Below are 18,514 nucleotides of genomic sequence, written 5' to 3'. Positions count from 1 at the left end.
ACCATCGGGATTCTCCGTCCGTTCACACAATCGGGATTCTCTGTCCGTTCACACCATCGGGATTCTCCGTCCGTTCACACAATCGGGATTCTCCGTCTGTTCACACCATCGGGATTCTCCGTCCGTTCACACCATCGGGATTCTCCGTCTGTTCACACCATCGGGATTCTCTGTCCATTCCCGGCAGCGGGATTCTCTGTCCGTTCACACCATCGGGATTCTCCGTTCTTTCACAACATCGGGATTCTCTGTCCGTTCAAGGCAGCGGGATTCTCCGTCCGTTCACAGCAGCGGGATTCTCTGTCCATTTCCAGCAGCAGGATTCTCTGTCCGTTCACGGCAGCAGGATTCTCCGTTCTTTCACAACATCGGGATTCTCTGTCCGTTCACAGCAGCGGGATTCTCTGTCCGTTCCCGGCAGCGGGATTCTCGGCCTGTTCCCGGCAGTGGGATTTTCCGCCCGGTCCCAGCAACGGGATTCTCCGCCTGTTCCCGGTAGCAGGATTCTCTGGCCCCTCTGCAGCGAATCAGAGATTAGGCTGAATGCCAAATTCCCCGCCCTCGCTATCAGCAGTAGCGGAGTGGACTCGCAATAGAGAATCTCGGCCCATAACTGTACAATGTGCTCCATGTGGTACATCCACGATGGAGATGTGGGGCGAAATTCTCCCCAAACGGCGCGATGTCCGCCGACTGGCGCCCAAAACAGGCATCGCTCCGCATCTTTGGGGGCCGAGCCCCAACATTGAGGGGCTAGGCCAGCGCCGGAGGGATTTCCGCCCCGCCAGCTGGCGGAAACGGCCTTTGTTGCCCCGCCAGCTGGCGCGGAAATGACATGTCGGGGCGGCGCATGCGCGGGAACGTCAGCGGCCGCTGACAGTTTCCCGCACATGCGCAGTGGGGAGAGTCTCTTCCGCCTCCGCCATGGTGGAGACCGTTGCGGAGGCGGAAGGGAAAGAGTGCCCCCACGGCACAGGCCCGCCCGTGGATCGGTGGGCCCCGATCGCGGGCCAGGCCACCGTGGGGGCACCCCCCAGGGTTAGATCGTCCTTCGCCCCCCCCCAGGACCCCGGAGCCCGCCCACGCCGCTTTGTCCCGCCGGTAAATAGGTACTTTAATTTACGGCGGCGGGACAGGCAATTTATCAGCGGGACTTCGGCCCATCCGGGCCGGAGAATCGAGCGGGGGGGCCCGCCAACCGGCGCGGCGCGATTCCCGCCCCCGCCGAATATCCGGTACCGGAGACTTCGGCAACCGGCGGGGGCGGGATTCACGGCGGCCAACGGACATTCTCCGACCCGCTGGGGGGTCGGAGAATGACGCCCGTGAACTGTACACAGTACCAAGTATGGTCTGACCAAGCATGTGGAGGTGAGACATGTGTCCAATACTCCAAATGTTGTACTTGATGGTAGGAGAGAGTGAAAACCAAAATAAAACAATATGAATGTTGATGTCCTTACCCAAACGGAGCTTCTCCCTGGGGAACTCCCATTTCCCATTGTATGGAAGCTGAGTGGGGTCAATGAAAGTATAGTCATTGCCGTTGACTGCTTCGATAATCTTCCAGCGGATCTCATACGTTGGTTTCTGGGATCAGAAGAGTTTTGATGATAAAGAAGAGTTCGATAATGTCAGGAGCATTTCACCAACGGAAATGAAGGTTAAATGGATGTGGATCTGACCTGTTTGTATTTGTAGAGCAGCAGACCAAGGAAGAAGAGCAGGAGAACTGCGACCGCCACCGAGCCTGAGAGTACGGGGGTGAACACGGCATTTTTGACAGGGTGGGCTGTGGAAACAGAACATGAAGCTGTTAAAACAGGCACACAGGATCCTTGACCAGAGAAATAGAGGCATAGAGTATAATGGTGAGGCCTCAACTGGGGTATGGCCATTGTGTCAAATTCTGGACACCACGGACGACAAGGCCTTTGAGAAGGCGTAAAACAGATTTAACAGAAAAAGCTCTGAACTGGAGTCATACAGACTCGACCCACTAACTCTGTTTCTCTCTCTCCACAGACGCTGCCAGACCTGCTGAGCTTATCCAGCATTTCGTGTTTTTATTTCAGATTTCCAGCATCCGCAGTATTTTGCTTTTACGCGAAAGGTACCAGAGATAAACAGAGAGAAACGATCAGCTCCTTTGATCATCATAAGTACCTCAATTATCGCCCCTTAACCTTCTAGATTCAACGGGATACAAACCGAGGCTCATTGAGGGGAGCTGATGGCGGTGATGGCATAGTGGTATTGTCCCAGGACTAGTAATCCAGAGACCCAGGGCAATGCTCTGGGGACCCTTGTTCGAATCCCACTACGGCAGACGGTGAGGTCAATAATGATGATCATGAAACCACCGTTGATTGTCGTAAAAACCCATCGGGCTCACAAGTGTACCTGAGGGAAGGAAATCTGTCGTCCTTACCTGGTCTGGCCTACATGTACATGTGACTCTAGACCCACAGCAATGTGGTTGACTCTGAAGTGGCCAAGCAAGCCACTCAGTTGAAGGCCAATTAGAGATGGACAATAAATGCTGGCCCAGCTAGCGACGCCCATATCCCACGAAAGAATTTTAAAATAATAATTTAACCGTGGTATAATTCTGGCGAATCTAAGCTGCACTCAATATAGCCTTTCTGCAGTGTGCTTTGTGTGCCTACACAATTAGCGTAGACAGAACTCTGCATGACTGTAACATAACTCCCATCCCTTTGTATCTTAGGCCTCTGGAGATAAACACCAACATCCTTTCAATTGTGTAGTTGGATCACTATGTGTCCCTGCTCATCCACCGTTCTCACCATTCAGAAAGTATTGCTGAAAAAGAGACATGCCGTTGAAGCTTTTCATCTTGCACTCATCAGGACAGACACAAGAATGCCAAATTTCAAAGGGAGCAACAATTTATTCCGCACAAGAAGAGGGTGCTGATTGGATGGGATGTCTACTCTTGCAGGCAAAAGGAACATGTCCAGGCATTGCACCTTTTTTTGAATTAAACAAAAGCATTGGGGGACAATAGTTTATATAAATGACATAGATGACTACGTGGAGGGGTAGAATCAGTAAGTCCGCGGATGACACAAAGATTGGCCGGGTGGTTAAAAGTGTGGTTGAGTGTCTTGGGTTACAGGATGATTTAGACAGGATGGTCAAATGGGTGGATAAGTGGCAGATGTAAAGCAAAAAGTGCAGAGGATACCGGAAGTCTGCAGAGGGATTTGGATAGGTTAGGTGAATGGGCTAGGGTCTGGCAGATGGAATTCAATGTTGCCAAGTGTGAGGCTATCCATTTTGGGAGGAATAACAGCAGAATGGATTATTATTTAAACGGTAAGATGTTAAAACATGCTGCTGTGCAGAGGGACCTGGGTGTGCTGGTGCACGAGTCGCAAAAAGTTGGTGTGCAGGTGCAACAGGTGATTAAGAAGGCTAATCGAGTTTTGTCTTTCGTTGCTAGAGGGATGGAGTTCAAGACTAGGGAGGTTATGCTGCAATTGTATAAGGTGTTGGTGAGGCCACATCTGGAGTATTGTGTGCAGTTTTGGTCTCCTTACCTGAGAAAGGACATATTGGCACAGAGGAGATTCACTAGGTTGATCCCAGAGTTGAGGGGATTAGATTATGACGAGAGGTTGAGTAGACTGGGACTGTACTCATTGGAATTTAGAAGGATGCGGGGGGATCTTATTGAAACATATAAAATTATGAAGGGAATAGATAGGATAGATGCGGGCAGGTTGTTTCCACTGGTCGGGGAAAGCAGAACTAGGGGGCATAGCCTCAAAATAAGGGGAGGTAGATTTAGGACGGAGTGTCGGAGGAACTTCTTCGCCCAAAGGGTTGTGAATCTCTGGAATTCCTTGCCCAGTGAAGCAGTTGAGGCTCCTTCTTTAAACGTTTTTAAGAAAAAGATAGATACCTTTCTAAAGAATAAAGGGATTCGGGGATATGGTGTACGGGCCGGAGAGTGGAGCTGAGTCCACAAAGATCAGCCATGATCTCATTGAATGGCGGAGCAGGCTCGAGGGGCCAGATGGCCTACTCCTGTTCCTAGTTCTTATGTTCTTATGTAACCCTGAAGAATGTGAGGTAATACACTTTGGAAGGAGTAATTTAACAAGGAAGTATATCATGAAAGATCTGACAATGGGAAGTTCCGAAGAACAAAGGGACCTTGGCGTGTTTGTCCATATATCTCTGAAGGCAGAAGGGCCGGTTAATAGGGTGGTGTAAAAGGCATATAGGCCACTCGCTTTTAATAATCTTTTAATCTTTATTACTGTCACAAGTAGGCTTACATTGACACTGCAATGAAGTTACTGCGAAAATCCCCGAGTTGCTACACTCCGGCGCCTGTTCGGGTACACTGAGGGAGAATTCAGAATGTCCAATTCACCTAACAGCGCATCTTTCGGGACTCGTGGGAGGAAACCGGAGCACCCGGAGGAAACCCACGCAGACACAGGGAGAACGTGCAGACTCCGCACAGACAGTGACCCAAGCCGGGAATCGAACCTGGGACCCAAGCGTTGTGAAGCAACAGTGCTAACCACTGTGCCGCTGTGCCGCCACGAATCGGGGGATGGATTACAAAAGCAGGGAGGTCATGTTGGAGCTGTACAGAACTTTGGTGGGGCCACAGCTGGAGCACTGCGTGCAATTCTGGTCACCACATTATAGGAAGGATGTGATTGCACTGGAGGGGGTGCAGAGACGATTGACCAGAATATTCCACAAGGAATCATTCAGGGCAGTAGGATAGATGGATTTAAGGACAAGTTCGATAAACACATGAAGTAGAGAAGGATATTTGGATAGGGTTAGTTGGAGAAGGGATGGGCGGAGGCTTTGTGAAGCAGGCATTGATTGGGCCTGAGTGGCCTGGTACCAAGGCGTAAATGTCATGTAGAAGCTTTCAGATTGTGAGAAAGGGGCAAGGCCACGCAGCTTGGTAAATCCACCACAGGACTGGTTTGGGAGAAGGTGGTTAAAGCTGAGGCCTGCGACTTGGAGCAACATGGTTCTTGGGAAAGATTCGGAACGAACGTGAGGAGAGATCAAAGGACTGGAAGTGAGGAGGCTTGCTGGAAGGGGGAAGGGATTGAGGGTGTAAAGAGGGCGAGGGAGGTGCACGAGGGTGCAGGGAGAGAGGGACTTGAGGGTGCAGGAAGAGGAGGGGAGGAGGAGGAGGATGCAGGGTGGGAGAGGCAGGGGATTTGAGGGTGCAGGCAGAGAGAGAAAGAGGGAGTGATTTGAGGGTGCAGAGAGAGAGGGGGAGAGATTTGAGGGTGAAGGGAGGGAGGGGGAGGGGTTTGAGGGTGAAGGGAGGGAGGAGGAGGGATTTGAGGGTGAAGGGAGGGAGGAGGAGGGGTTTGAGAATGCAGAGAGGGAGAGAGGGGGCTCGGGGTGCAGGGAGCGAGGGGGAGGGGTTTGAGGGTGCAGGGTGTGTGAGGGGGAGGGTTTGAGGGTGAAGGGAGGAGGGATTTGAGGGTGAAGGGAGGGAGGAGGAGGGGTTTGAGAATGCAGAGAGGGAGAGAGGGGGCTCGGGGTGGAGGGAGGGGGAGGGGTTTGAGGGTGCAGGGTGTGTGAGGGGGAGGGTTTGAGGGTGAAGGGAGGAGGGATTTGAGGGTGAAGGGAGGGAGGAGGAGGGGTTTGAGAATGCAGAGAGGGAGAGAGGGGGCTCGGGGTGGAGGGAGGGGGAGGGGTTTGAGGGTGCAGGGTGTGTGAGGGGGAGGGTTTGAAGGTGAAGGAAGCAAGGGGGAGGAGATTGTGGGTTGTGGTGATATGCATCACTGTAAATACACAAGGGGTTAATGTAAATACACTGCAATTAAATAAACACTAGAGGGAGCACTGGAGATGTCATGACATGCAGACATACAGCTAATGAACACATAGAATAGGACATGACCAATGGGCAGTCAAGACACCAGAGGTGACACTACCACAAGGGGGCATTACAAAACCCATATTTAAAAGGACAGGGCACACATGCTCTTTCTCTTTCCACAGGCGACACTCAGAGAGAAGGACATGGGCAGATCAGAAGCATCTCACCCACCGCATGGCTTAGAGCAGACGGGTTAGTTAGACTGAGTTACCATAGTAAGATTAGCAGGACAGTCGAACTCAAGTCGGAGAATTGTTAACTGCTCAATAAATGTGTTAAACCTATCTCCAAGTCTGAACCTTCCTTTGTCAGAGCATACATCAAGGAAGCAGCTTATGCTACATGAAGAAGCAGAACACAACAAGGGTGAAGGGAGGGAGGGGAATGAGGGTGAAGGAAGAGGCTGGTGAAGAATCGACATGGAGACTGGTCATTGCAGTCTAAAACACGCTCTATGCTCTCCGAACAGGCAGAGACTCGGTCGGAGTCAGAGGCTTTAGTGAGATGCTACTTACGATTTATTACTAATTGGAAAGCCAGGGACGAGTTTGCTTTATCATTGGAGGCAGAGAACGTATAGTCGCCACTCTCATTTTCCTTCAGTCGCACCAACGAGAGGGAACTCTCATAGCTGCAAAAAAATAAAATAAAACTACAAAATTACAACGCTCAGTCTTCCCTGCCTTCCATTCCCTCAGCGTCTCTCCTCTCCTCTACCTTCCAGCTCCTCTTATTCTGCTGTGTGAGGCGTCACAACGCCTATCCTGGTTCCCATTTCAGCGGGAGTCAGTGGGTCACCACCACGGGCTGACTGTGATAATCAGACGAATTGGAGCTGGGGTCAGGAATCTCAGGCGAGGCCAAGGAAACAGCTGGGATAGTTCTGTGCAATGAGCCACTACGTCATGTCAGCGCATTAACCCTCGAAGCAACAGCCAGAGAGAGAGACACAGCACCATTTAACCTTTTGAGTATTGAAGACTCTTCTCACACAGTGATAACAAGAGGAATGGAGGCAGTTTGGCCCATCGTTACTATGCCAGCTCTTTAAAGGGGCCATTTAATTAGCCCAATACCCTGTGCTCTTTCGCCATAGCCCTACAGCTGTTCATTTTCAATTATTTACCTCCAGGTCCCAGTTTGGAAGGTTACGATTGGAATTGCTCCCGCTGCTCTTTAGGCAGTGGATTGGATTGGATTTGTTTATTGTCACGTGTACCGAGGTACAGTGAAAAGTATTTTTCTGCGAGCAGCTCAACAGATCATTAAGTACATGGGAAGAAACGGGAATAAAAGAAAATACATAATAGGGCAACACAACATATACAATGTAACTACATAAGCACTGGCATCGGATGAAGCATACAGGGTGTAGTGTTAATGAAATCAGTCCATAAGAGGGTCATTTAGGAGTCTGGTGACAGTGGGGAAGAAGCTGTTTTTGAGTCTGTTCGTGCGTGTTCTCAGACTTCTGTATCTCCTGCCCGATGGAAGAAGTTGGAAGAGTGAGTAAGCCGGGTGGGAGGGATCTTTGATTATGCTGCCCGCTTTCCCCAGGCAGCGGGAGGTGTAGATGGAGTCAATGGATGGGAGGCAGGTTCGTGTGATGGACTGGGCTGTGTTCACGACTCTCTGAAGTTTCTTGCGGTCCTGGGCCGAGCAGTTGCCATACCAGGCTGTGATGCAGCCCGATAGGATGCTTTCTATGGTGTGTTCCACAACAGAGTAAATGGCTGCATACATTCTTTTACCAATCATTTTAAAGTTGTAATCTTTAATTATCGACATCCCGGTCCCCTGACACCACACCCCTCCGAACGGATACACTTTCTCCGTAACTATTCCATCAACGCTCCACTTCATTTTGAGCGCTCCTCTCAAATCTCTCTTTAACCTTCTCTGCTCTAAGGCCAACAATCTCAAGGTCTCTGCTCTTTCCAGATAACCGAAATCCGTCGTCGCTGGCAACATGCAGGCAGATCTCCTCTGCCCCCTTGTCAAGATTCTGGCATCTTTCCTGAAGTGTTGCAACCTGATTCAGACGCAACAACGACTCTTCCTCAGAGCGAAAGAGAGGGAGCAATGTGATGGATTTCAAGGAGCTGTAAATCCCTCACATTTCCTCCTCTCTTTAACTCATAGAGTCATTCAAACACAAAACGTTAACTCTGATTCTCTCTCCACAGACGCTCCACACCTGCTGAGCTTTTCCAGCATTTCCGATTCGATTTCAGTTTTACAGTATCAGCAGTATTTTGCTTTTATTACAGTATTTCAACAGTCAAATGATTTAAGATCAGGTTGACACAGTATTTCTGTCTCAAGAGTGGCTCATTTGATTGCACACTTCCTGCTCAGTACAGATAGCGCAGTACTGAGGGAGTGCTGCACTGTCAGAGGGTCAGTACTAAGAGAGTGCTGCACTGTCAGAGGGTCAGTACTGAGGGAATGCTGCACTGTCAGAGGGTCAGTACTGAGGGAGTGCTGCACGGTCAGAGGGTCAGTACTGAGAGAGTGCTGCACGGTCAGAGGGGCAGTACTGAGGGAATGCTGCACTGTCAGAGGGTCAGTACTGAGGGAGTGCTGCACGGTCAGAGGGTCAGTACTGAGGGAGTGCTGCACTGTCAGAGGGTCAGTACTGAGGGAGTGCTGCACTGTCAGAGGGTCAGTACTGAGGGAGTGCTGCACTGTCAGAGGGTCAGTACTGAGGGAGTGCTGCACTGTCAGAGGGTCAGTACTGAGGGAGTGCTGCACTGTCAGAGGGTCAGTACTGAGGGAGTGCTGCACTGTCAGAGGGACAGTACCGAGGGACTGTTGCACTGTCAGAGAGGCTGTACTGAGGTAGTGCTGCACTGTCAGAGGGGCAGTACTGAGGGAGTGCTGCACTGTCAGAGGGTCAGTACTGAGGGAGTGCTGAACTTTCAGAGGGGCAGTACTGAGGGAGTGCTGCACTGTCAGAGGGACAGTACTGTGGGGGTGCTGCACTGTCAGAGGAGTAGTACTGAGGGAGTGCTGCACTGTCAGAGGATCAGTACTGAGGGAGTGCTGCACTGTCAGAAGGTCAGTACTGAGGGAGTGCTACACTGTCAGAGGTGCAGTACTGAGGGAGTGCTGCACTGTTTCAGGGTCAGTACTGAGTGAGTGCTGCATTGTCAGAGGGTCAGTACTGAGGGAGTGCTGCACTGTCAGAGGGTCAGTACTGAGGGAGCGCTGCACTGTCAGAGGGGCAGTACTGAGGGAGTGCTGCACTGTCAGAGGGGCAGTACTGAGGGAGTGCTGCACTGTCAGAGGGGCAGTACTGAGGGAGTGCTGCACTGTCAGAGGGTCAGTACTGAGAGAGTGTTGCACTGTCAGAGAGGCAGTAATGCGAGTACTGCATTGTTAGAGGGGCAGTGCTGAGAGAGTGCGGCACTGTCAGAGAGTAAGTGATGTGTTGGGTGTTCTGGGTCACATACAGGTCACCAACACTTGAAATAGTGCAACACTATTTTATTGAATCTTTAACTGTTTAAACATACTCAGACTGTGGGTTAATACGATACTAGCTTTAACTAAAGACCTTTGCCTTGTCCTTACCAGTCGATGCACTCAGCACATGGTGAATGTCTGTGTTACAGGCTGTGAGCTCTGTCCTCCTAGCTAGCTGCAACTTGAATGAGCGGGAACTCTGATGCCCCCTGTCTTTATAGTGAGTGTGCTCTTACTGGTGATTGGCTGCGGTGTTGTGTGTGTTGATTAGTCCCACTGTGTGTCCATCAGTGTGTGTCTGCACCATGATATACTGGTGTATATTATGACAGTAAGTACTGAGGAAGTGCTGCACTGTCAGAGAGGCAGTAATGCGAGTACTGCATTGTTAGAGGGGCAGTGCTGAGAGAGTGCTGCACTGTTAGAATGACTGTACAGAGCGAGTGCTCTTTCTGAATGAACAGTTGACTTGCAATCAGGATGTGCTTGATTCTATATAATGAACTTGAAATGAAATGAAATGAATGAAAATCGCTTATTGTCACAAGTAGGCTTCAAATGAAGTTACTGTGAAAGCCCCTAGTCGCCACATTCCGGCGCCTGTTCGGGGAGGCTGTTACGGGAATTGAACCGTGCTGCTGGCCTGCTTTCAAAGCCAGCGATTTAGCCCTGTGCTAAACAGCCCTTTGCTGTGAGCACTTCCTGTAACACCTTGAATTATTTCATTGTTTTATTATGTATTGGTTCAAGTAAGGCAGTCTGAATTGCTATTCACTCTCCCGTCCATGAGCACAGCAGAATTCTAATCCCATCAGCCTACCTGATGCGATACTTCGCTGAGTTTCATTCTGATCTCACTCAAACCCCAGGAAATTATGAAATTGAATTCAATAAATCTCCCGCTCATAAAAGTCAGCATGAAACAGTCGACTTGTTGCCAAAACCCAACAAGTTCACTGGCGTCCTTTAGGGAAGGAACCGTGCTGTTCCGACACCAGTCTACACATTTCTAACCTCATATGATGTGGCTCTCATTGTTTCAGTATCTTTGCCCCGACCCTGCGAGGTGCAATCCTGGAAGGATTAGAACAAGATGACAGACCTCAATGTGAACCCCTTCCATGGCTGTGGCCAACTGGAACCCATGTGTCCCTTCATTGTTTGCCACTTCATCTTTGATACCTTACCTATTGAATTCCTTAGTGAATGTCGACTTGTGATCATTAGTATTGTTCTTGGACTCGTAGATCCACTGCATCTGTCTCAGTTTAGGATATGCCTCAATTTTCACTTGAAGTTGGATGTTCTCCCCAGCGTTTGCCACCAGGGCAGTTTGCTGCTCAGTCGAGATTCGCACGTAACCTCTCTCTGTTGACACACAAGGAACTGGGTCATTTCCTGAAATCACCATCCCAGCACACCTGGGTTAGCAAACTAAATGTAACCAGTGCACAAATTGTGATGGGCGAACAACTGCAGATTGTCTCACCCCCTCAACAAGTTAATAATCCCGTAACAGCCTCCCCGAACAAGCGCCGGAATGTGGCGACTAAGGGCTTTTCACAGTAACTTCATTTGAAGTCTACTTGTGACAATAAGGGATTTTCATTTCATTTCATTCATTTCATTCATTTCATTTTCATTTCATTTCATCCAAGGGAATGGGTGGCCAGTCCCACCAGGGCAGTTTGAGAATTTGGATTCACTCCTTTGTTTATTTATTATTTTTAAAAATAAATTTAGAGCACCCAATTATTTTTTTTTCCAATTAAAGGGCAATTTAATGTGGCCAATCCACCTACCCTGCACATCTTTGTGTTGTGTGGTTACACACAGGGTGAATGTGCAACTCCACACGGACAGCACAGTGGTTAGCACAGTTGCTTCACAGCTCCAGGGTCCTAGGTTCGATTCCCGGCTTGAGTCACGTCTGTGCGGAGTCTGCACATCCTCCCCGTGTGTGCGTGGGTTTCCTCCAGGTGCTCCGGTTTCCTCCCACAGTTCAAAGATGTGTGGGTTAGGTGGATTGGCCGTGATAAATTGCCCCTAGTGGCCAAAAAATGTTAAGTGGGGGTTATTGGGTTCCGGCTTAGGGTAGATTATGTGGGCTTCAGTAGGGTGCTCTTTGTAAGGGCCGGTGCAGACGAGATGGGCCGAATGGCCTCCTTCTGCACTGTAAATTCTATGATTCCATGATTCTGTGACAGTGCCCGGGGCCGGAATTGAACCCGGGTCCACGGCACCGTAGGCAGCAGTGCTAACCACTGCGCCACCGTGCCGCCCAATTTGGATTCACTTCTAAAGAAAAGGGAATCCAGGGATAAAGATCTGGCCTGACCTCAGTAAAAGTGACCACAGAGCTGCCAGATGGTCATTCAGAGGTGATGCAGAGGTCCATTGTGGGAAATATTCTATATTCTCCACATTCTAACATTAAGATAGCAATGTCAATTGACAGAGTTACAGGAATTCCATTCCAGACAATGACACAATAAAAAGTCGATGGTGCAAATCTGAGAGCAGGGTTTGCAACTTCAGACTGGATGATGAAGCATCCAGAAGCAGCTGTTAGATTGGGATGGTGTAACCAATTGGTAAAATGTCTCCCCAGGGTCCAGTCGGTTCCATTTCTGATCCCAGGTTCGCACAATGGTGATAATTGCACTATGGCTTCACAGCGCCAGGGTCCCAGGTTCGATTCCCCGCTGGGTCACTCTCTGTGCGGAGTCTGCACGTTCTCCCCGTGTCTGCGTGGGTTTCCTTCGTGTGCTCCGGTTTCTTCCCACAGTCTAAAGATGTGCGGGTTAGGTGGACTGGCCATGAAAAATTGCCCTTTGTGACTAAAAAGGTTAGGAGGGGTTATTGGGGTGTTACGGGGATAGGGTGGAAGTGAGGACTTAAGTGGGTTGGTGCAGACTCGATGGGCTGAATGGCCTCCTTCTGCACTGTATGTTCTATGTTCCAGCTCTGGGTGAAGCGAGCACTGCTCCCTAAAGCACAGATCCATCCTTAAACCTCACCTTTCACCCTCAATGTTGTGAAATGTCTTCAAATGGAAGATTTGCAAATTTGCAGGGGAGGGGAGATGTGGGGGCAAAAGAGATTCAAAGTTGAATTTCCAACAATTAACAAGTACAATCATGGGCTAGAGAACTTTAATGAACAGAAGGAGACCATTTGATTTGGGCCATTGACTTATTAACATCTATTTGAATGAGTTATTCAATTAATTCCACTGCCTTGTTATTTCTATATAACCCTACATCATTTCCTTTTCAAGTACTTATCTAATTCTATTTTAAAAATATTATTAAATCAGCTTCCACAGGTAGCGTCGAAGAGATGATAATATCTCATTGCCAGAAGTGTTTTGCCTTGTTACAATCCAGACCTTTGTGAATACACAGGACAGGAACCCCGATCACTTTTTTTAAATTTGTAAAACTGTGAGGAAAGGTCACTTTGCTCCAGGAGTGATTCAGCGCACAAATAGGGATTTGGTGTATTAAAACAAGCCTTATTACTACACAGTGTTAAACTGCCTTAACATCACAGAAATATAGCTTACAGTTACCAGTTAAACAATGCTTAACAATAAAATAAAACATTTTAACTCCCAACGGCTATTTCTTTATCTCCAATCAAGCAACCCCCATCACAACTCAAGCCCCACTTTTAAATAAAGTTAGTAAACACAGCATTATTGCCTATCTTTGTGTCGAACAATCTTTTGAGAGACTATTTGAAGAGACAGATCCTGTCAGGAAACAGTCTGCAGATTATTGTCTGTGTCAGACTACTGCTTCACCTAGCATCCTCTTTCAGAAGCTACAGTTTAGCTCCTGGCAAAAACTGACTAAACTCAAAACCGACTGCCACAGACCTGCCCGCCCCCCCCCCCCCCCCCCATTACTACATCATCCTTATCCCACTCAAAACCCATGACCTAATTACTTGAGTTTAAACACAGTCTGCGGGATTCTCCGTCAGCGGCATCCTCCACTTCGCCAACAGTGCACCCGTGCTCATGGGTTTCCCGAAGGCCTGGGGTGGCCACAATGGGAAACTCCATTGGCCAGCTGCCGGAATGGAGGCTCCCGTTGCCGGTGCAGGCACGTCACTCCGGAAAATGGGTCTGTTGGGTTGGAGAATCCCGCCCAATGTCTCTAATTATCTACTCCCCAGAAATCATAACAATAAACCCATTACGCCTTGTAAACATAAGCATGGTTTGAAATAATGTTGATCTCATGTTTACAACATCTTAATTGCACCTTCTGTAGCCACAGTGTCTGACTTTCTTTCAAACCAGGATATAAAAAAATATATTATTGCAGTAGATATATACACACCCTAAGTCAGACTTTTAAAATCATTACTGCATTAAATACATCTAATATAATATATACACCAATTTCTTACATTCATCAGAGCCTGATCAACAACTCTGGTTCCTTTGCTATCTATTCCCTTATATCTGTGTCCGCTGGTTACCAACCGTTCTGCTACTGGAAACCACTTCTCCTCATGGACTCTGTGGAAACCCTTCCTCATTTTGAGACCCCCTATTGGATTTCCATCCGGCCATCTCTGCAAGAGGGAGAACCATGCCTGTCCCTCCACAAATCTCTCAGCAATGTTATCACTTCACAGAGAGTGAGTGTGGAGAAGATTCTGATGGCGGTGAGAGAGATGGGTCAGAGTGCACGTAAACTACACGGAGTCCCGCCACGGCTGGCACCAAATAACCCCCTCTCCATGAAGAGGACACAGGGTTATTACCGACAACACGCAAAGATGTCACGGCCGATCGTTCCTCCTCCTCTGCTTTTGCAACGCAGGTGAAGTTTCCCGAATCAGTTCCTTCCACAGCCTTAATGTTGAGCACCGCCTCTATTCTGAACCAGTCGTCATATTTTCGGAGCAGAGAAACATTGACAGGCTGCAGAGAAAGATAAAACAACACATTGTCAATGTTTTCAGGATCTTCACTGAATTCATGAGGCAGGACAGGGAAACACCATTCATCCCATCAACCCAGCTCCTCTCACAGCCCATGCACACTCTGTCCTGCCGTGAATTATTTAACCACGCAACTCATTTCATTTGAAGGGAACAGTGCAGCCACTGAAGGCTTCAAACCCTGCCCTTTCCTGGAGCAGGCACAGGAGACAGGAAGAGGGAGGTTTTCCTGTAATTTGAAGACTGGACTTGATCCCAGTATTCGGATTGGTGGAAGCTGGGAAGAACCCACTCAAAACATGATCCTCCAGAAATGGCCAGGAACAGTTTCCCATTTCGGGTGGCCTAACCTCACCGCCTGCCGTCCCTTCTGCGGTATCACCCTCCTAATCCTGGCCACCTTTCCGCCCCCCCCCCAAACAAACAAGGAGGTAAACCTGTCCACCCCCTTGAAAAATGCCTCAGGCAAGAAAATCGGCAGACATTGAAACAAAAACAGGAATCGCGGCAAAACATTGATCTTAATTGCCTGCACCCGGCCCGCCAACAACAGAGGGAAACCTGACATCGATTTTGTCTGAATTGGCCAATTAGTCTCAGCGGTCAAGCTTGGGTTCCAATTGAGGATGGTGGATTGGTCCCTCGAGGCTGAAGGGCCCAGGAAAGCCTCCAGCATGGAAGGAACTGCAGCCTGCTATTGCAGGCAAGGGGGAGAGAGAGGGCACGTACATCTTGGGGCACCCCCCCCCCCCCCGCCCCCCCCCCCCCCCGAGCAACTTTTAAAATAAAACAATGGCAGGACACCAGCATTGCTGATTGAGAAACTACTATACAGGGCATCCTTTTGGGTGGTGGCAATTGGGCGGGATGGGGGAGGGTAAGTGTTCACCCTTGTCAATGTCACAGAAACCAGACTCCGAAGGCACGATTAACCAATCTGGGGATTGAGCAGAACCGACTAGAAAAAAAAAACTTTTAACAGAATAGAAATGCTGAAAAAGAGCAAGGGCATAGTTAACTTACAGAGCCTTGTGGGTGTAACCATTTCACAGAGAGATCCATGGACTTAGTCTTTGCAGTGCAGGGAATGGAGTAGGGTTCGCCTCGCAGCCGCACTTGCTCCCTGGTTTCGAGTTGAAGCTGAAACTCTGAAAATAAAGAGAGCTGCGTTTAAAGATTGTCCACCGATTTTCCCATCAATCCCATCACAACAAAGGATTCTTCTTTGGGAATGTCCCTCAAAGCATGGAGGGCACTTTCCAGAGTACAATTCATGGCAAAAAACAGCTCGTGGAGCCGATTAACACTGGGAGGTTGCTGCACTGCAGATAACACACGGTTCTGGCCACCCAGAAGGCTCTCCCACTCTTACTGCCCTCCTGCCTAGAATCCAGAACTTTAGGCTGAGGCAGAGAGTCACAACTCACTGTGCCACAAGACCTAGTACAGCAAAGATTTATCTGTACAGCAGCGATGGCCGAGTGGTTAAGGCGTTGGACTTGAAATCCAATGGGGTCTCCCCGCATAGGTTTGAACCCTGCTCGCTGTGGACTTTGATGTTTTAAGGGCTGGTTTAGCACACTGGGCTAAATTGCTGGCTTTTAAAGCAGACCAAGGCAGGCCAGCAGCACGGTTCAATTCCCGTACCAGCCTCCCCGAGCAGGCGCCGGAATGTGGCGACTAGGGGCTTTTCACAGTAACTTTATTGAAGCCTACTTGTGACAATAAGCGATTTTCATTTCATTTCATTTCATTTCAATCCAGTGATAGTAAGGAAGCCAATGATGTGAAGGTTACAGTAAAATAGGAGAGGAAAGTTATGGGCAAAGTAGGGTTACTGAAAGTTTATAAGTCACCTGGCCCAGATGTACCTGAGGATGCTAAAAGTAGCAAATGTAGAAATTGCAGAGGTCACAACCTTTCAATCCTCGCTGGAGTAATGGCGGAGGGCCGGGGGGGGTTACTAACCTTTCGCCATTATTCGAGAAAGGGGACAAGGATAATCCAGAAAATTACAAGCCAGACATCCGATCATTGAGAGTGGGGACATTGTTGGAAACCATGGTGATGGAGGCGTATACCTTTGGAAATTCACAGGCTAATCAATGGGAGAGAGAATCGATTTGTTAAAAGAGACTCGTATCTGATTAACTCAATTGAACTCTTTGATGAGGTAACAGAGAAGGCTCATGAAGGTAGTGCAATACACGTGTTTCCTGCCTTTGAAAGGCATTTAGCAGTATCTCACAGGAAGCTGGTTAAGAAGGTGGAATTAAGGGGAAGGTGGTAGTAAGGATATCGACTTGACTCAGAGATGGGAAGCAGAGGGTTATGATGGATGGGTGGTTTTCTTTATTCCTTCATGGGATGTGGGCACCGCTAGCAAGACCAGCATTGATGGCCCATTCCTCGTGGCTTTTGAACTGAGAAGCTTGCTGGCCCATTTCAGACGGTAGTTAAACGTCAAACACATCACTGTAGCTCTGGAGGCACATGTAGGTCAGAGAAGGCAAGGATGAGAGATAAAGAGAGCTGCTGGCCAGTGAAAGTTGAGAGTTCCTCCTTTCTCAGTCCCCAGTGCCAATCAGCGGGCCTTCCCACATCCACCATCCCCCCTGCCATGTCCAACAGCCAGAGGTTGTGGTCCATGTCGCTGCCAATGACACAGTGTCCTGTGAGAGTACCTTTAAGAAATGGGTGTTTTTTTACAGAATAACTGTAGTGGGTGTACCTTTAAGAAATGGGTGTTTATTACTGCAGTGATGTCAGAGTGTGGGTGGAGCTGGGCTGTCTGTCAGCTTTTAGTTTCAGTTTGAGAAAAAAGCTTGGGTGTGTCTGTGTTTTATTGGTTGCGTTTCAGTGTGTTGGAGCTGCAGTCAGCCAGAGAAGGTGTAATGTTGTTCTCTCTGCCATGTAAAGACTATCTCTTGATCATTTGGTGAATTCAGAGTTATAACTGTTCTCAGTAGTGAATTTAAACCTGATGTCCTTCTGTTAAAAGTTTTTTTAAAGTCTTATGGATGTTAAAAGGAAAGTAAGGATTACTTAGTGTTGTATTCTTTGGGGGTTGTATTTGAATTAATGGTTGCTAAGATGTTCACAGTATGTTTTAAAAAGGTTAACTTGAGTTTATAGAATAAACATTGGTTTGCTTTAAAAAAAATACTTTTCCATTTCTGCTGCACAATACCTGTAGAGTGGGCCATGTGCTCCTCATACCACAATCTATTAAAAGTTGTGGGTCAGGTGATACACTTTGGGGTTCTCTAAACCCTGGCCCATAACAATAGGAAGGAAGAAGGATGAAATCCTATCAGCAGAATATAGAAAGCAAAGGAGGACGAAAAGATTGATTAAGAGGAGAAAAGTAGAGTGTGAGAGTAAACTTGCAACTAACATAAAAGTGGACTGCAAAATCTTCTATAAGTGGGTAAAAATTTGATTGAAGACAAATGTCGGTCCCTTACAGTCCGTAATGGGAGAATTTATAATAGGCAGCAAGGAAATGGCAAAGCAATTAAACAACTACTTTAGTTCCATCTTCAGGCTGGAATACAAAATTCACTTCCCAGAAATGCTGGGGAACCAGGATCGAGAAGCAGGAATGGAAGGAAATGAATATTAGGAAAAGACAATTGTTGCAAAAATTAATGGAAGTAAAAGCCGTTAAAGGCCCAGGGTCTGATAATCTATGACACAGGGTACTAAAGGAGATGGCCATGGAAATAGTGAATGTGTTGGTTGGCATTCAGAAGACCTCCTTTTCTTTAAAATGTTCACTGGGGATATTTTACATCCACCAGAGAGATCACCTGAGCCTCAGTTTAACGATTCATCAGAAAGATGGCACCATTGATCATGGAATACTCTCTCAGTACTGACCCTCTGACAGTGCAGCACTCTCTCAGTACTGACCCTCTGACAGTGCGGCACTCTCTCAGTACTGCCCCTCTGACAGTGCAGCACTCTCTCAGTACTGACCCTCTGACAGTGCAGCACTCTCTCAGTACTGCCCCTCTGACAGTGCAGCACTCTCTCAGTACTGCCCCTCTGACAGTGCAGCACTCTCTCAGTACTGACCCTCTGACAGTGCAGCACTCCCTCAGTACTGACCCTCTGACTGTGCAGCACTCTTTCAGTACTGACCCTCTGACAGTGCAGCACTCCCTCAGTACTGACCCT

At 48.4% G+C, this 18,514-nt stretch overlaps 1 protein-coding gene and 1 non-coding gene across 2 annotated transcripts in view; one reads left to right on the top strand and one right to left on the bottom strand.

Annotated features, from left to right (window-relative positions):
* The window catches only part of LOC140427136 (macrophage colony-stimulating factor 1 receptor-like), a 65,467-nt gene that overhangs the window by 33,298 nt on the left and 13,655 nt on the right, over window positions 1–18,514 (bottom strand). The window contains exons 2-7 of the mRNA XM_072512677.1: window positions 15,356–15,480; window positions 14,153–14,312; window positions 10,558–10,738; window positions 6,418–6,533; window positions 1,686–1,792; window positions 1,464–1,590 (exon numbers count right to left, since the gene is read on the bottom strand). Of these exons, the coding sequence (XP_072368778.1) occupies window positions 1,464–1,590; window positions 1,686–1,792; window positions 6,418–6,533; window positions 10,558–10,738; window positions 14,153–14,312; window positions 15,356–15,480 (816 nt within the window). The remainder of the gene's footprint in view (window positions 1–1,463; window positions 1,591–1,685; window positions 1,793–6,417; window positions 6,534–10,557; window positions 10,739–14,152; window positions 14,313–15,355; window positions 15,481–18,514) is intronic.
* Window positions 15,800–15,881, top strand: trnas-uga (transfer RNA serine (anticodon UGA)). Its single transcript has one exon. It is a non-coding gene; the product is annotated as a tRNA-Ser (tRNA).

This window comes from Scyliorhinus torazame, chromosome 7, assembly GCF_047496885.1.
Source record: "Scyliorhinus torazame isolate Kashiwa2021f chromosome 7, sScyTor2.1, whole genome shotgun sequence".
NCBI lineage: Eukaryota > Metazoa > Chordata > Chondrichthyes > Carcharhiniformes > Scyliorhinidae > Scyliorhinus > Scyliorhinus torazame.
The sequence above is the reverse complement of the archived record's forward strand: the minus strand, read 5'-3'. Positions and strand labels throughout refer to the sequence as shown.